The sequence below is a fragment of the Eubalaena glacialis genome, chromosome 16 (assembly GCF_028564815.1).
Source record: "Eubalaena glacialis isolate mEubGla1 chromosome 16, mEubGla1.1.hap2.+ XY, whole genome shotgun sequence".
Lineage (NCBI taxonomy): Eukaryota > Metazoa > Chordata > Mammalia > Artiodactyla > Balaenidae > Eubalaena > Eubalaena glacialis.
The window spans coordinates 12,427,002-12,445,656 of NC_083731.1; the positions used below are offsets into that span (position 1 = coordinate 12,427,002).

General features: G+C 44.1%; 1 protein-coding gene across 6 annotated transcripts in view; it reads right to left on the bottom strand.

The window, feature by feature from the left end:
* Nucleotides 1-18,655, bottom strand: part of FARP1 (FERM, ARH/RhoGEF and pleckstrin domain protein 1) — a 291,156-nt gene that overhangs the window by 222,999 nt on the left and 49,502 nt on the right. For all 6 annotated transcript variants that reach the window (XM_061171145.1, XM_061171147.1, XM_061171146.1 and 3 more), the window contains exon 2: nucleotides 10,921-11,114. In XM_061171145.1, the coding sequence (XP_061027128.1) occupies nucleotides 10,921-11,091 (171 nt within the window). In that variant the 5' untranslated portion in view covers nucleotides 11,092-11,114. The remainder of the gene's footprint in view (nucleotides 1-10,920; nucleotides 11,115-18,655) is intronic.

Below are 18,655 nucleotides of genomic sequence, written 5' to 3' on the forward strand. Positions count from 1 at the left end.
TTTTAACATCTTTATTGGAGTATAACTGCTTTACAATGGTGTGTTAGTTTCCGCTTTATGACAAAGTGAATCAGCTATACATATACATATATCCCCATATCTCTTCCCTCTTGCATCTCCCTCCTTCCCACCCTCCCTATCCCACCCCTCTAGGTGGTCACAAAACACCGAGTTGATCTCCCTGTGCTTTGCGGCTGCTTCCCACTAGCTATCTATTTTACATTTGGTAGCGTATATATGTCCATGCCACTCTCTCACTTTTTTTTTTTTTTAACATCTTTATTGGAGTATAATTGCTTTACAAGACGAGAATAAAGACATAGACCTACTAGAGAATGGACTTGAGGATATGGGGAGGGGGAGGGGTAAGATGTGACAGGGTGAGAGAGTGGCATAGACATATATACACTACCAAATGTAAAACAGATAGCTAGTGGGAAGCAACCGCATAGCACAGGGAGATCAGCTCGGTGCTTTTGTGACCACCTAGAGGGGTGGGATAGGGAGGGTGGGAGGGAGGGAGATGCAAGAGGGAAGAGATATGGGAACATATGTATATGTATAACTGATTCACTTTGTCATAAAGCAGAAACTAACACACCATTGTAAAGCAATTATACTCCAATCACTCTTAACTGCCTTGTGTAGCAGCAGAGGAGAAAGAACGGCAGCCGCCGCCAGAATCACAGCAAAGCAAGGGAGAATCTGGGTGCCCTGGGAGAAGAGGGTCGAGGGAGGGGAGGGCCCTACAAGGTTGAAGGGCAGATGTGATGGGAGGGGACACGATGGAGAGGCAGCTCAGCTAGGATTCGGAAAACCAACTCAATGCCAACCCTGAAAAAACAGCACCAACACAGGGGCATGGACCTCCATAAAAATGTTACCAAGTTATTTATTACTGGACATCTATCCCATTCAAGTGTCCCCCGGAGCCTAGGAAGATCAGTCACGCATGCCTTTTATTTCCTGTTTCTGCTGTTCCTCGTTCAGGGATACGTACTTGGAATCAGGAACTGAGGAATGCTTCGAGTTATACATCAGACAGCCTTACATACAATGAGCTTTAACTGTGTTTTTAAAAAATATACCAAGAAGGAAATCTTTCTACAAAATGTTCAGTGAGAACAAAGACTGCAGTGTTTTATTTTTAAAAGGCGTGTGTTAAGCGAAAGCCGTCTCTAGGCTCGGGGTAATACCGATGATCTTTCCCCTTCGTTTCCCCACTGTTTAAATAAGCTTTTGCTATGAGCTGAATTGGGGCCCCCTCAAACTCACAGGCTGAAGTGCTAAACCCCTGTACTTCAGAACGTGACCTTATTTGGAAATAGGATCTTTACAGAGGTCATCAAGTTTAAATGAGGTCAGTAGGGTGGGCCCTAATCCTGTATGGCCGCTCTCCTTACGTTAGGCTGGCCAAAGATTTCGTTCAGGTTTTTCCATAACATCGCAGGAAAAAAACCCGAACGAACTTTTTGGCCAACCAAATAAAAAGGGTAAATTTGGAGACAGACACCCAGATAGGGAAAAGGCCATGTAAAGATGGATGCAGAGATGCACGGCACCCCAGAGACTGCCAGCAAAGCCCCAGAAGCTAGGAGAGCGCCATGGAACAGGTTCTCCCTCAGAAGGATCCAATCCTGCCAACACCTTGATCTTGGACTTCTGGCCTTCAGAACTGAGAGAGAATGCATTTCTGTCGTTGAACCCGCCCAGTTTGTGGTACCGCGTCGCAGCGGCCCTAAGAAACTAACACAGATTGTAACCGTGAAAAAGGCACTGTCTTGACACTCTCATAACTCAACAAGTGCTCTTGGGTCTTGCTTTTCAATGCTTTAGACACTCAGCCTTATATCTAGATCAAAGGTAATTGAGCATTTGAGTTCTGTTTGCGGAAACACATTCTGACAAATGACCATGGAAGATGACATGACAGCCAAACGCACTTGATATTTCGCCTCATCAGTAAATGGCATCAAAATTAAAGGACAGGTAACACCCCCATTCCTTTCTAAGGATTTTGAACGTCGTTTGAAGGCACTGGGTGTCAATGCTTTCCCAGCCCGGCCTTCACTTACGTGTGGCAAGTTGAACAGAGTTGCTTCTGGATGACAAGGAAATTGAAATGCAGAGTAAATATAATTTTCCTAATATAAATGGAAAGCAAGCAATCAACCACCATTTGATACTTCCAGTTTGCACAATCTACATAATCACTGTGACTCTCAGAGGTTCATTTATAGAGTCACAGATTCTTCTCTGTGATTATAAATGAGGCAGTGCCTCTCACTAGCAAATTAGCAACACGCCTTTCACGTCAACTAAAGGCAGGCATCATTTCCGGTACAACAGTTGTCACAGAAAGGCCAGTCGATGTCCTAGTCCTCCGTGGCAGCACGGAGCCACCCAGGCGTAAACGTAAGGCCACGTAACGTAAGCCACGGTGTAAACGTAAGGACTGTCTGTGCTCCCCACTCTTTGGGTACTCCCCTCCCACACACTGCAAGTCCTATCAATTCTACCTCCTTCACTTCTCCTGTGTCTGTCAGCTCCCCAGCATTCCATCTGGGGCCCTTATCAGTCACCACCGTGTGTCACTGGGCTTTCCTCCTGCAGGCTCAGCCCTCTTAACCCATCCTACCCACTTAAGAGTATCTATCATTGGCATCTGTCTCACGGACCAGCACGCCTGATGTGGTAGGTTGGACTCTCTGTGGGCTCCCTGAGGCCCTGAAGCCCATCTAATGGCATGGGGAGAGCGGAGCTTAAGTATAGAGAGGGGCTGGGGCAGGACCCTAGCTCTACGACCTAGATCAAGCCCTTTCTGCCCTCTACGCCTCACTGGGGTCACTCATGCCTACCTCATAGATTCACTGATCAGCCATAAATGAAAGAACGTAAGTACAGATGTAGCACAAAGTCTGGCACACAGCAAGGGTTTTTTTTTTAAAGGGTAGCCATTATTTTTGTTCATTTTCTTATCAGCAACACCTTGCCGTGCGTGTCCACAAATATTCGTGGGACTCATATCGTGTTTCCAAGATCACATTCCATAAGATAACACCAGCGCTCTGGAATTCTATTGTGGGTATCAAGTCTAGCTTCCTGTTTATATAAATGAGGAAGGAGAAACCTATAAGGCTCTTGCTCACAGTTATCAAGTATGACTTTTAGAATTGCTTTCACACGATCATTTTCTCTACAGATCCCAAACTGATTAAATCATTCCAATATCTTTCTTAGGAGTTAAAGCTATGATGTCCAACTCCAATGTTCGAATTGATGAAAGACAGCAAATAAGTGAATCATAAAAAATAAAATAGCAGATAGTTTAAACATCAGTCTGATTTGTATGTTAATATGTTTCACATTCACATTCAAGCACAGGGGTATCTAGCCAGCTAAATGCTTCCTTCAAAGGAGCCAGCAGAGAAGACGACCCGTCCTAGAGGGTCCTGAAACCCTCCGTCCACCACCTTGAAATCCTACAGCCAACCTGTGCCAGAGGGATGAGAGGTTCTCCTAGGAAAATCCTGACTCTAGGAAAACTGAGAGGCTTTGGACTAAGTAAATGAAGGAGATCAAGAACTCAGCGAAGCTGACATGCACATAAAATGTTTAAGCTACACGAACACCCCTCGATGTTAAAGCTAAGGGAACTGAAGCTCCGAGGAGCTACAGATACGTCGGAAAAAGGGAGTAACTGTGCTTGTGAGAAGCTGAGACTGTATCACACCTGTCCAGGTGGCACTTCCTTCTTACAGACCTTTGAAAGCCACCTGGGATCCTCATCTCTATTTCAGGAAAGACTCACGCGAGACTATATAGAAAGCTGGGGGGGTAAAAAAAAAAAAGGGAATTAGTCCACTTGACAAGTATGCTAGTTTTTAATTTTAAAGTGTTTTCATATGCTTCTTTTCCATTTCACCTACCCAAGAGCTCTACAATGCAAGCACAGTCTCAATTCTGCTAATGAACAAGAAGGAGAGTAAAGCTTAGTGTGAAAGGAAGAAAAAAAGACTAGCTTTTAAGGAGAAACTAATCTGCATCCAGGACTCTGCGAGGTGTTTTCTCAGAAGGTATTTCACGTGAGCTTCACCTCAGCCCCATGAAGTACGTGTTCCCTGGATTCGGAGACAAGGACATGGGTTGAGAGTGGTTATCTTCTCACCCAGAGCCACCCAGCTAGTAAGCGTTGAAGCCCGGATGCACGGTCCTGGACTTTCCCCTTTAACCACTCTGTTTTTATAATTCAGACAATTTATTATCTCCACTTAAAAGAGGGGAGGAAAAAAAGCAGCTTCTCAAACTCGCTACGTTTCCCCAGAATACTGGCCCACTTTAATGTCTGATACAGACATTCTCAATTACAGTTTATTCCTTTTATTCATTAGTTTCTACTGAGAGACTTTTCAGGGAGAAAATAGCAAACAGCTGTTACAGAATTCCTGCCATCACGTCAGAACCTCAGAAATGACTTTGATCAAGGGTCTGCAGTGAAGTTGAAAGGGGCACACAAACATTTCGGGCCAACATTTAAGTTCTACTCTTTGCTTCTAAGGAACTAGAAAGGAAGGCTAACAGTATTCCACTGAAATGAATTATGAAAAAAAATTTTTTTATCTATTAAAATAGCCCTTAAATTTAACATCATGAGACCAGACCCAGACGGACCATTTATCATTCAAGTTAAATAAAACACATAAAGGACCATGCAAAGCGGAGTGGACATAAATACTCTTTCAGAAACTCTGCTAATAATAGGAGCCAAAAGCAACACTGATAAGGGAGAAGAAATATGGACTCATTTTTAAAAAGCTGAGTGAACTTGTGAAATTCCTTCCCCTCATTCTGGTTCAAAACTGCAGCTGCTTAAGGGGCAGTTAATGGAGCTCTGGGCACACACATCTCCCTTCTGGTTTAAATGGTCAATTAAATTTTATTTAGGTCTCGGTATCACCACCATCACCTCTTACGTGCACTTTATGCAAAAGAAAAAAATAAAGGACCCCTGAACGCACACCTGCCTTCTAAGATCATATAATCCAATCAACTGCAAGGAATAACCCCACTGCCGGGGGACCTGCGATTCCAGGGGAATTGAGAAGCAGAGCACGTATTAAAAAGGAAGATATATTTCCCCCCAAGATCTCGGTTAAATGTACATTCCACCTCTTTGGGGAGAAAAAAAAAAAAGACATTTAGTGGCTTATCCAAAAAGGCATCGTCTCTAAGATGGCTGAAATAGAAATTAAAAAGGGAAACAAAATCATTCAAAATAAGACAAAGACAGAAAAAAGGACCATGCTTTTCTACAGACACAGTGGCTGTGAGTGACACAAGGCCAGCTCCAAACCATCAGCCTCAGCTTTTCCCGATGTAAACTGGGGAGTCCCCAAAAGGACACACAGAGCTTTTTAAAAAGACAAACTTCTGCTACGTCCTTTTTTCTGAGCGCAAGCCTATGAAGACAGTTTTCAAATTCTCTAACCATTTACGACCTTTTGCAGAACCACAAAGCCCTTGGAGAAACAAGCCCTCGACTGACGTCAAGCCCAGGCTTCAGTGAAAATTAAAGAAATTAAACGACTGCTCCATTTCAAAATGTAAGAAAATGAAATAAATGTTTAATCATTTATGGGCTGACCGTGTGAGACTCCTAATTAGGTCTGAGATAACATAGGCAGTTTTGCCCTCCCTAAAAAAAAAACCCTTTTATTATGACATGGAACCTAATTATTTTTCTAAAAACTTTTATTTGTTTGTTTTCAACAAACTTGTTTGCTTCCTGCTAATAATGTGTTGTCTAGAAAATATCTGATTTCTTTCCATCTTCTACCTACAATTTTCAAGTGGCATAAAGTTTGGCCCAATTTAGTTTAGTGAGATTTATGTAAGTTACCCCACCTCCCACCAACACACACACACACACACACACACACACACACAAAATCCTAACATTTCCTGATGCTCCATAAGCAACATATTGTATACTGCCTGCTTATTCACCCTGACCACATTGGTTTGAGCCCTTACTAGTTACACAGTAACTACCATCTCTGAGGAGGCTTTTAGAATTTTGTGTTTTTTTTAAGATGAAAAATCCCTCTTCTGAGAGAGTTTACCATCTGCCTGGGGAATTAACAAATACAGTCATGAAAAGGTAATTCATCAACAAAGATGTCAACACAAGGTGCTGACTTCCAAAAAAAGAAAGGGAGAAAAAAAAGCCTGTAGTATCATCTGGACCAAACACCTCATTTTGCTAATAAGGAAACCAAGTCACAGCAGGGTTATAAGGGAACTAATTAGGGAGAGAAGCAAGACTGGAGCCTGTGACTCAAAGTCTAATTAGAGGTACGCATAACACATACTACAAGAAGAGAGAGATGGCCCCCACCAAGAGCCACGGGGAGGCTTGGACGCTGAGGTGATCTTGACAAATTTGTTAGTGGATGTTGGCCGGTGTTTACAAATGGAAAAAGAACCAGAGCAGCCCCGAGATGAGGCTGCGGTGCCTTCTGTCTGGGAGCCTTGGAGGCAAGTTTGAAAAGATCCAATAGGGCAAGACAGTGGAAGCCCACAGATCTTATAAGAAGCGGCAGCTCAGGGTCGGGGAAGGCGGACAACGTTGGGGTCATGAGGGCCGGGTTCGAATCCCAGTCCTATCCCAACCCTGTGCAAATGTGATGAAGGGACTCGAAGCACTCCCCAAGGGTTCCCTCATCTTACAGAGATGACAGCGCCAGCCACCTTTCGTCACTTGCGAGAGGCAAATGATTGAACAGAGGTGTGGGCAGTCGGTCACAGGTTATGGCATCGGCTGGGTCCAGGCACTGCTGAGGTGTAGAATCTGATGATAAGCAAGAACAAAAGAGGCCGTGCCTCCACAGAGGTCCCATTCTACCTGTGGGAGGCCAAAAATAAGCATGTAAACAGGTAAGAGAATTTTCTGGCTCGAGATGCTAACGCACAGGATGAACCAACCGGGCACAGCAGTGGGGAATAACAACGAAGTAGCTGGAGCAGCTCAGACAGCTGCAGCGGGCCCTCCAGGAAGGCCCGAGCTCTCTCCCAGCCTCCCCAGACTAAGAAATCCATACTTGATCCTCAGGCAGCTGGGAGCTGTAAAGGCTTCTGAGTAAAGCAACGACAAGACACAAACACAGGGCACATGATTACTCCCCGGGAAGGCTGTGGCTGACACAGAGCGCTCCACACCTGCACCAGGCCACGCCCACTCTGCAACAAAGGCCAGGCGTCTTGGCATCACCTGTGAGCGTCTCTCCCAAGCGTTTTCACCAGGGCTGCTCAAAAGCAGCAAAACACGGCTCCGTTTTATTTCCTCTGCTCTTCTCCACTCCTGCTAGAGTGGCCTTGCTAATGAAAACACACAAACTGAAAAAACACTTGGGGAAGACGCCATCTGCTTCACCCTGCAAACATCAGTAGGAACAGCATTTGTTTACCAGCGGGGTCGTGAGGACAGGACACATCAAACCTTCTCAGGAACCTTCAAGGGGGATGGTCCTGGCGGGGGTGGGAGTGGAGGGAGTCATTTAACCCTTTCAGACCCACACAAGTCACCTCGATTTATAATCTCTGGTTGGAAGGGAAAGCTGCATAAATCACAAACCACAGGTTGGGGCTTATCTGCACAGCCTTTTCCACATAAAAATGATAAAACGCCCCGAAAGAATTTACTATAAATATTACTTTTGAACTTTCAACTCTGTAGAGGAAATACCTAAAAAGACTGTCCAAGTTCAAGAGCAAAGGTGGCGGTAGAACTAGCCATGGCGTAGAAAAGTCTGATGCTCACTGCTCATGCTTTTCAAAGGATTCAACTCTTTAGTAAGACTTCATTCAAGGCTATAAGAAATGATGAACACTGGTGTGGTTATCTGTGCCAGAAAGTGTTTAGGGAACATGCATTTTTAAATGATGACTTTGCCTTCATCCATCCTCTAAAACAAAAGTCTTAGGAAAGGCCCAGGAAACTCAATCCCCCAAGGAAAGCTGTGGTTCATGGAAGAATGTCCCCCAAGGGAAACTGTAACGACTTCTGGCCAAGTGCCTGCTCATGTGTGTGATGAATGTGAATTAGCGAGGAGAATTCATCCTTGTGGGGTGCCCAATCTGAGGAGGGAGCACGTGTGGGCTAAGGGGACACTTCCAGGCTCAGACACTTGGCCTTGATGAATTCCCAGCAGAAAGTTTTGGAGCAAGGTTTAAAGCACTTATGGGGAGCTGGGTCTCTTGTGATCCTGCGTCCCTCCGCTCCAATCCCAAGCACAGCGGCTGAGTCACCACAGCCAGCCTGATGCTTCCCAGCTGTGCAGAGACCTGGCTGATTCTGTTCTTAAAGACCACAAGGTAGCAATTTAGAATCAGCTTAGTCAATAAAAATGCTGATTGCTGCCTTTCTACAGGCAGTTATGGAAAACATCTGTTGCCCATGGGTTGAGAAGGAACATTTTGACTCAACTCCAAAAATAAAAATTAAACATGAATGGATGAGGCATGTGAAAAACTAACAATAGCATTAATTCTACTTGTAAGATTCAGTCTACTCCTAATATTCAGTCAGCAAACACTTAATGAGCACCTACTACATGCCAGGCGCTGTGCAAGGTGCTGGGGATGAGACAGTAAGGCAAGGTCCCAGCCCCGAGAAGCCAGCAGTGAAGCGGCAAATGCCCATTGGTACCACTAATCATATTATGGTCCAAGTTCTTAGTATGTGCCGAGAGTTGTTCCTTTATTTGTATCAACTCTTTTATTCTCATAAAATGAGGTAGGGTTTATGATTAGCCTCATTTTACAGAGGAGAAAACTGAGATACAGAGAGATTAAGTACCTTGCCCAAGGTGATTAATGCGTCAGTAGGTGAAGCTGGGATTTGAATCTCAGTGGTTCAGCTCCACCCCGACAGATGTATGAGCAAAGAGGTCCGAAATGGGGGAAGAAAACACCCCCAGCCACTGCCTCAAGAAGTTGGCATCTGGGTAAAACAGATAGGACCTCTAAGGATGCATAGGAGTTTATGCGGGAAGGGGGTGGTATGAGAAACCTTCCAGGCAGAGGAGTTACAAATGCAAAGCACAGACAACAGAAATTATCAAGTAAAATCATTTTTAAAAGATGCAAACACACTTCCATTCCTATTTCTTAGGCAGGGAGTTCCTATATAGTTCCTAGCTAAATAGTAGCTAGGACCGGAGTTTTGACATCCTTTGGTTCAGGGAAACAAGAACTGCAAGTGAATATAGTACAATTCTTCCTGTAGCTCGTGCACACAACAGCAGCATTTGCTGGCCCTTGGTCCAAACCACATACGGGAACACCATTTAAAAGAATGCGTTGCTAGAGACTTGGGCTCAGAAGTCCTTAGCAGTACCAAAGAGGAGACACTGAAATGAAATACCTCACCAAACCAGTCTGGCAATGAAGAGAAAGGAGGCGGGGTGCGGGAGGCATGTGGGGTGCGGCGGGGGGGGGGGGGGGGGGGAGGAGAGGAGGCTGGGACATGTTGCAGAAGGCCTGACTCTACCAGGCTGGCAGGTGTGCCCCTCAATCTATTTTTACAATTTCAGCAGATTAGCAACGGCTTTGTGCCTCAGAATATGAAGAAGTTCAAGTCCTTGAAGAGACAGGAATTCCACAACAATTAGAAAGATACAAAGGTCGCGCTGGCAATGTGCAATAAATTGGCAGGTTTAAACATAGCTTTTCTGAGGTTTATCTTCCCTGAGACACTTAATGGTAATTCACACCCTCTGAACAACAGTCTTTGAAATGAATATGACTTAGTGAATCATATTACATAAACCATTAAATGATGAGCTGCAGACATGAATGCCAACTGTTAAATTTTAGTTGCTCTAGCCATCGGGAATAATAGATGGATCGTCTCCACTTTAAAAACAGGTTACGTTCCCAAAGTTTGCTTACAGTTTGGCTGTTTGGAATGCAAGAGTTATTTCCTTCCCCCCCACACACAAGCCACGTGAGATGTGGGCTTAGTACCCAAGGGAGAACACGGAAAACAGCCAGAGTGTGCTGTGAATTCTCTGGATACTAATTAATTCTTGAGGCGAGTGCAGTCAGAGTTCTACAGAGGTGGACACACACGTCTGGACTCTCCCTGCCACAGGAACAAATTCTCCATCTGCACAGAACTAACTGGTGGTGGTTCCCGAACCGCTAGCAGCAGTCAGATTTCAGGAGGAGCTTGGGGAGAAGGATGAGGGAGGGCAAGGGGCCATGAGGCAGGGGCTCTGAGGGAAACACCAGAACCGTGGGGGTATGCAGCCCTAGCGGATGGGCAAGGCCAAGGCTGCCGGTCCTTCTTCTCTGCCCGGCTCCTGGACACCCCTCTGGTCCGCCCCTGGGACGGGGCCTCTTCAGTTCTAGGGCTGCCACACTGGGGGCTGGGATCAGGGTTCTTCTGCACCGCGACTCCCCACCCACAAACATGCTCGGCAACTGCTGATGTCAGAACACCCATTCAGGTCTTTGCTGGTTTTCTCGGAACTTTCTTGCCAGTAAACTAGAGAAACGGGGCGCTCACACACATGCATCGACGTTGAGAGGAACGGCTTGTAATAAGCAAATTAGACTGAGACGCAGACCACAGTTCCCACCAATTCAAATATATAAGTAATACATACATAGGCATATACACACAGATATCTATTTGAACATGGAAAATCAGAGTAAAATTCAAATGACACACCCACTGATATCACTGGACGCGGTCCACGCATAAATCCAAAAACTGAGAGCTGGGAACCAGAACGCGCCAGAGGAGCATGGCGAGGGTGGGCAGGGCGCTGCTGAACACGCAGACCTGCCAGCTCGCGTCACCAAAACACAGGAACGACATGAGCCTCTCCATGCCGAAGGCTGCCCCCAACTTACCGGAACTTCAAAGGCCTCCTGGGTGTCATCCAGCATCTGGATTCTGACGGACATGAGTTTTCCTGAAGGCGTGGGGGGAGGCTTCTGTCCATGTTCCAAGGTACTGATCCCCGAATTCTCCGGGGCCCCCAGTCTCGATCCTGGAGTTGGCCTCTGCTCTATTTCTCCCATGATGAGAGCAGATTATATGATACCTGCAGGAAGCAGAGAGAAGGAAAATACATCAGGAGACTCACCGAAACCACCTCAGTAACAACTGTCGCCTTCTGCCTGTCACTGTGGCCTCGTCCCCAAAGCACAAGAGGGCCAGCTCCCACCCCCTGTGCAGGAATCACACGAGCTGATGAGCTTTCAGCTCATTCACACACAGCGTCACCTTTAGCCACTCAAGGCATGCAAATATTTGTGCATATTTTATCCTTCTGCATATTTTTACATAGTTTATCCTTTTCTAGTCTTACAGTCAGCTCTTAATACGACAGATTCAGTTGTGTTCTACGTATTATTATTCAGGGTCTACAATGAGCTAGGCACCACTTTTCACACACTTCCGGTCTGCTGGGAAGATAATGAGCAGTGCCTAATCCATATCATTAGCATCCATCAGTTACCTTTTATGGATCCAGGAACATACCAAGTAATGTGGGCATTATCAAGATAAATAGATAAAACGTATCTTGTAGCTCCCGAGTTTATAATCTGGTTGAGGAAACGAAACACACACTCACACAAACCCAGGTGACGTTAGTAGGGTCTTTTCTCTCGATTTCTTCTTTTCCTCCTAATTAATTTCTTTCCTGCCACCCTCCCCCAACTGTTCCCCCTTTCCCAGGAAACCATTCTATATATTACAGTATTGACAAAGTTATCTTCTCCATCATGCAGAAGGTAGGAACTGAACTCAACTGAGTCTCAAATGTTGGGTAATGCTTGGAAGGAGACAGGAACACACAAGGAGAAGGAATTCCAGGGAAGTAGAACAGCATCAAGAAAGCTATGGGACAGAAATCAGGGGGCATTTAGGAAGACAAGTGAGAATCAATGCTGCAGAGTTAAAGATGCATTTGGAAACTAGGTTGGCATCAGACCACAAAGGACATCAAATGCCTAGCTAAGAAATACGGTCTTCACCCTGTAGGGACTCACTGAATAAGAATAATGACACAACAAAAGTAGAACTTGAGAAAAATGAATGTGAAGATGATACATACTAATGCGCTGGAAAAAGAGACGGGCTGGCAGGGGCTGGGGGAGTCCAGTTACAAAGCTAAGGCAACAATTTGAGCTCGAGGGGATAGCCTGAACAGTGGCGACGTAAATAAAAAGATAATGCTATAAAACCCACTTTTATGGAAAAATTAACCCGGTGTTGTAAACGGTTAGCTACTGAGAAGAAGGAGATTAAAGTATAACAGTGACCAGAAGGTTTTAAATCAGGGCAGAAGGGAAGAAGTGGGAGGGGAAGGTGTGTGTTTGACTGGGGACACGTTGAAGGTTATAAGAGGATATCCAGCAGGCTGTGGTGGAGGCGGAGCTGGATTTGGGCTTTGGGTACAGGGTCCATCTCGCTGTAGAAGTGAAAGCCAGGGTGAGAGGGAATGTGAAAGGGGTGGGGGGAGAACATGGCAATGAAAAAGCAAAAAGAACAAACATGCCCAGCCATGGGGGTTGTTATGGACTGAATTGTGTCCCCCAGAATTCTTACCTTGGAGCACTAACCCCATGTAACTCAGAATGTGACAGCATTCGGAGATAGGGTCTTAAAAGAGGTGACCAATTTAAAACCGTGATTAAGATGGGCCCTAATCCAATCTGACTGGTGTCCTTATAAGAGGAAATTTGAACACACAGACACCAGGGATGCACAGAGGAAAGGCCATGTGAGGACACAGGGAGACGGTGGCCATCTGCAAGCCGAGGAGAGAGGCCTCAGGAAAAACCAACCCTGCCAACACCTTGATCTAAACTTCCGGCCTCCAGAACTGTGAGAAAATAAATCTCTGTTGAGAAAATAAATCTCTGTTAAGACACCCAGCCTGTGGGACTTTGTTATGGCAGTAAATTCACACAAGGGCCGATGGAGAAGAGGCAGAGAAAGAATGACCCTTTGTCTCAGTGACAAAGAAAGTCACAGAAGGGGCACTCAAGGGTCACCTGTGGTGTGAAGTATAGACCTCAGGGCTGCATCTTACGAGTCACCCTTCAGCTCTTTTCTTCTGGAAAAAACATCCAGTTTGTGAGCCTCATTTTGTAGGTTCTTCTTGACCAAGGCTCTTCCTTCTCCTGAAGGGTCAGTCAGGTTCCTTCCCAGAAGTTTCCCACCAAATTCCATATGGGAACCTCCCCTTCCTCTCAGTGAAACCTCGAACACTCTCCCTGTGACACAGAGGGCTGGCCCTGAGGTCAGCAGAGCAGAAACCATGGAGTCACCTCAATAAGATGGGTCATTGACTCAAACCACCCTGGCCTAAAAAGACACACCCCTTGACTGAAAAGGGAGAGGGCCTGACCACCACCCAGGAAACACCATTTACTACTTATTTCTCCCACACTCACTTTCCCCACCAACTTTCCACCAAAGCCTGTAAGAGATTATTATTCGTTCCTATGCAATCCTTTGAGATTGGACTTCTGTGTCACCATGCTAGTTAAGGACCAGCCTTTTGAGAACTACTCCTTCTTTCTTGAATGTCCATCTATGATTTCACAGGTCTGCTATACAAGCAGCTTTCTGATTTCTCCCCCAAATAAGCTTTTTTTTTTAAGAACCTAATTCCAATCTGTTCGATTATGTGATTATCTTGTGCTTAATCATCTCTTGGTCTTAAGACACAACTAGACTTTGCTCATCTACAATGCTCTACACCAAAGTGAAAAACAGATCACCTACATTTGTTCAATGAATCAAATGTGGCTGGTAAAGATCTAATTAACTATGGCATCATTGTGTTTAAAATAATCTTCACAAACCAGGCAGAATTATTCCCCTATATGTTTTCTATTCATAGTCTCATGGTTAAAAATAAACACAAGTGCCAAAGAAAGCTTTGACATCAGTCCAGTTTGCCTTCCCCATTGCCAGCCTCCTCTTTGCACTCATTCCTACTTTGGTGTTGATCCCTCCCTGCCTCTGGAAGCATCTTCCACTGCTCGCCTCCAACCCCACCTTCTGTTCCCTGCACTCCATCAGAATGGACAGGCCCTGTCCTCAATCACTGCTGCTGGGCCTGACCACTTGGCCTCTTCTTGCTCTGAGCTGAGAGGGGTAGGTCCGGCTGTGGCTCTGATGCCCATCCAGGGAGCCGACAGCAGGGAGGATAGGGTTTATTCTCTCATGTCACCCCACCTCAAAGGTGCTCTAAACGCATTTTCTCTTTGTCCCACCTAAGCAAAGAGCGAGGCTCTCACCCTCTAAATGGAACCCTTTCTCTCCACTCTGGCCCAAGATCCCCAGAAGAATATTGTGATTTTTAACAGCTTGGCATTTAAAAATTAAATTGAGCTAGTGATTAATAGATATTTGGTACCTTAACTTCCTTTATCTCTTTTTAGTCTTCAAATGATCTCATGCCTATATTTTTTCTACTTCTGGATATTAACATTTCAACAAAGCATGTCACACTTTTTGTTTTTATACTCGCAGGCAGATTGTTACTGTTCATGGAAAGTGCTGTTTAACTCAAACATAAATCCAGCCAAGAGTTTTGAGCGGAGCAGCCTAAGAATGTCAAGGGAATATCTGAGGAACGCTGTCAAGTCATGAATGGGTGACCATAACTGATGCTGGATAGCAAAATTGGTGAATCCAGTAATAAAACACAGCCTTCTACATCACATATCTAACAAACCTAAAAGCCTCCTTTTTATAAATAGCAATCCATGCTCTATTCCAACTTTACCTCCATAACTTCCTCCAACTTCTGAATTCCTTAAGAAAGAGTCAAGGTAAAAAAGATTAATATTTCTTTCCTTGTAGCACGTTATTACTAACGTGATCATTCCAGACCTAAAAGTAAAGAGCTGTTTGTGAAACTACGTTCTTCTTTAGATCTATTTGAAAAGTTAGTTAAAAAGGAAATAATGACAACAACAAAAAAGCAGTAAAAAATTTAACTGGCAAAGAAAAGATAAAAAACTAGAATTGTCTTGTTATAGTCTCTTGGCTTAAAGACTTCCTCTTGGAATTCACCCAAAAGCAATAAGGAAAACACACACAAAAATGCTGACTCCATCCCAGAGGAACCTGGAAGACATCTGTAGCTTTGAACCACGAAACGTGAGAAAGAGTTGCCAAACTGCAGTGAAGGTCAGACAGAGAAGGAAAATTCTTGGAGAGCCCATGCCTGCCAGAGCCATGCTCCCCAAATAAGTAGGATATCCAGCAATAACTTTCTGAGAAGAAGGGCAACAGACACGCAGGTAGCACTAAGAGCTTCCCTGGACGCAGTGTGGTGGGAGATTTCAGGAAGCAGGAAAGGTCGAACTGAATGAGAAACCACACAGCTAAGCCATATTAGCAGGAAGCAGTCTGTTGCCAAGGCAAGGTGAAAAAGAGAGACCCCACTAGGAACACAACCAGGCTCAGCAAGCTGGAGAAAAATAAGGGTTGAAAGGATTACACGCACACACACACACCCACACACCCAACCTCAGGTCACAAGAATCCCCACTGTCATGGGACATGGCCCTGTCTCCTGCTCACGTGAAGCTCCTGTAAGTAGCTAGTTCATAAAGAATTCATCTAATAACAAAAAAGGAGCTTTACAAAGATGCTACAAAAAGAGGAAAATGAAAATGAATGACAGATGAAAAACACCCACCAAAGCAATGTTATATGCAACAGATGAAAATTTTGCCCAAACACAGTCATAAATTAACAAAACAAAGAAATAACTGATTCTATCTACAAAAACAGAAGAGGATTTACAAGAATTCAGGGAAGCATGAGAAGGAAATAAAGCATGAGGGCAGACCTCAGGGTGAAAAAAAAGAATGAATAAAAACGTCACTACTGGGACTTCCCTGGAGGTCCAGTGGTTAAGACTCCACACTTCCACTGCAGGGGGCATGGGTTCAATCTCTGGTTGGGGAACTAAGATCCCACATGTCATGTGGCACAGCCGAAAAAAAAGTCACTACTATAGAATGAATGTTTGTGTCACCCCCAAATTCATACACTGAAACTTAATCCCCAATGTGATGGTAATTTGGAGGCAGGGCCTTCAGGAGGTGATTGGATGGTGAGGGTGGAGCCCTCCTGAATGGGATTAGTGTCCTTATGAAAAGCATCCAGATAACTCTCTTGTCCCTTCCACCATGGGAGGAAAAGTAACACACAAGACTGCCATCTATGAACCAGGAAGTGGGTCTAGACACCGAATCCACTGGCCCTTGCTTGATCTTGGATTCTCCAGCCTCCAGGACTGTGAGAAATAAATTTGTTGTGTTCCTGTTTATGGTACTTTGTCTTAGTCCGTCTGGGCTGCTTTAACAATCACCAAATGGAAGTAGCTAAAAGGAAATACACACTGGTGAAAATATGAGAGTCTGGAGGGGAAAGATGAAGAAAAGCAAGCAAAAGATTTAGAACAGAAAAATGATAAATATGGAAAACAAAGAAAAGAAATCCAACACACCCATAATAGATGTCCCTAAACAAAACAAAACAAAAAAACCTCAATGGAACAAGAAAAAAATTTTAAGGTATAATTCAGGAAGACATTTCAGAAATAAAAGATTCTCCATAATAAATGAACATATCATATCCCAGAAATAACTAAAATGATGAACACCTGGAAGTTTCCTGTGTCATCATCACTCATCTTCAAAAATTAAGACGGAATTATTTGGGCATCTAGGCAAATAGTTCAAAAACAAAAAAAAAAAATGAGGGGACAAAAGTTCAGACTCCACAGCAACATTTGTAACCGAGCAGGACCCTATGGGGCCTGCCTGGGACAGACCACTCCCCCATATCCTCTGCTGTAGCTCTTCTGTGAAGTACCCAGATAATAGTATCTCATGCATCTTTGCTGAGTTTTTCAGTTGCTGAAAACCACCAACAAATGGAAGGAATTAACTACTTGGTGAGTGGCCCCTAGACCTACTGGTGCCTAAGGATTGATAAAGTTAATCACCCTGTTACCTCACCATTAACCAATCAGAGAATTGTGCACAAGATGATCACATACCCTGCTACCCCCCTCCCTCATCTGGCCTTTAAAAATGCTTTGCTGAAACCCTTCGGGAAGTTTGGGGGTTTGGGGGCATGAGCCACCCATTCTCCTTGCTCGGCCCTGCAATAAACCTTTCTCTGCTACAAACTCCGACGTTTCAGTTTATTTGGCCTTACTGTGCGTTGGGCACACAAACTTGCATTCGATAACACACATTCAATGTTTAACTGACCAAACTATCCTCCAAGAAATAAAAGATGAATCAGAACATGGAATCTAGCTGAATTTTCATTGAAACATTTAAAATAGTCAAGAACTCAAGCCCTTCTGGGAGAAGCTACTAAAGGATAAACAGCAAAACAAGAGGCAAAGTGGTGAAACAAGGAAAAACAATTATTGGTAAACTTTAAATCCATTTATACTGTAAGAGGAAGGCTAAAATCACTGCAATAGCTGCAGAATATTATAATTCCTGACAATGTAGAAATAATTTAAAAATTGGCAGGGGAAGGAGTTGAGATGGTGAGAGGCCTTAAGTTAACTGTTACCATATGTTTTAAAACTGATAATAAAGAGAATTTAAATCTCCAGAGATATACAAGTGGTTAATAAGCACATGAAAATATGTTCACCACTGTCCCTCACTAGGAAATGCAAATTACATCCACAATGAGATAATATTCCACACCCACTATAATGGGCAGTAACAAGTGTTATCGAGAATGGGAAAAAAATGGAATTTCTCATACACTGCTGATGGCTGGTGGGAATACAAAAAGGTGCAGACTTTGGATAATATTGGGGAAGTTTCTTAAAATTTAATCATACATTTAGCATACAACCCAGCAATTGGGGTCCCCTGGTGACTGAGTTATTACACTCCTAGGTATCTCCCCAAGACAGATGAGAATGTATGTCTTCACAAAGACTGTGTGTATGGAAATGTTTAGAGCTAAAAATAGTCAACAAGTGGAAATAATCTGAATGTTCATCACCCAGTGAATGGATAAACAAAATGTGGTATATCCATACAAGGGACTATTATCATTCATCATTAAAAGGAAATGAAATGCAGATACACGTTACAACGTGGATGAGCCCCCAAAACATTTTGCGAAGTGAAAGAAGCCAGATGCAAAAGACTCCATGGCATATGATCCCATTTATATGAAAATATCCAGACAAGGCAAATCTAGAGAGACAGAAAGTTGTTGCTTTGGGTCAGGGTAGCAGCTGGGACTGACAGCAAAGGGCCTGAGGGATAGAGATCTTTTTGGAGGTGATGGTAACGTTCCAAAACTAGATTGTGGTGACGGTCACACAAGTCTGTAAATTTACTAAAATCCTTTGAACTGAAAACAGGCCAAAGGTATGATATGTAAATTATACCTTAAATATATGATATGTAAGTGGACACACACATGAATATTCTTGGAAGGGCAGAGGGAGGAGAGCTGGCTCCACTGAGATATGGTTACAGACAGGAGTGAGAAGGCTCTGAGATGTGCTTGTCACTGCACACTTTTGGGGACCTTTAAAATTCTGTACCATTCAGAAAA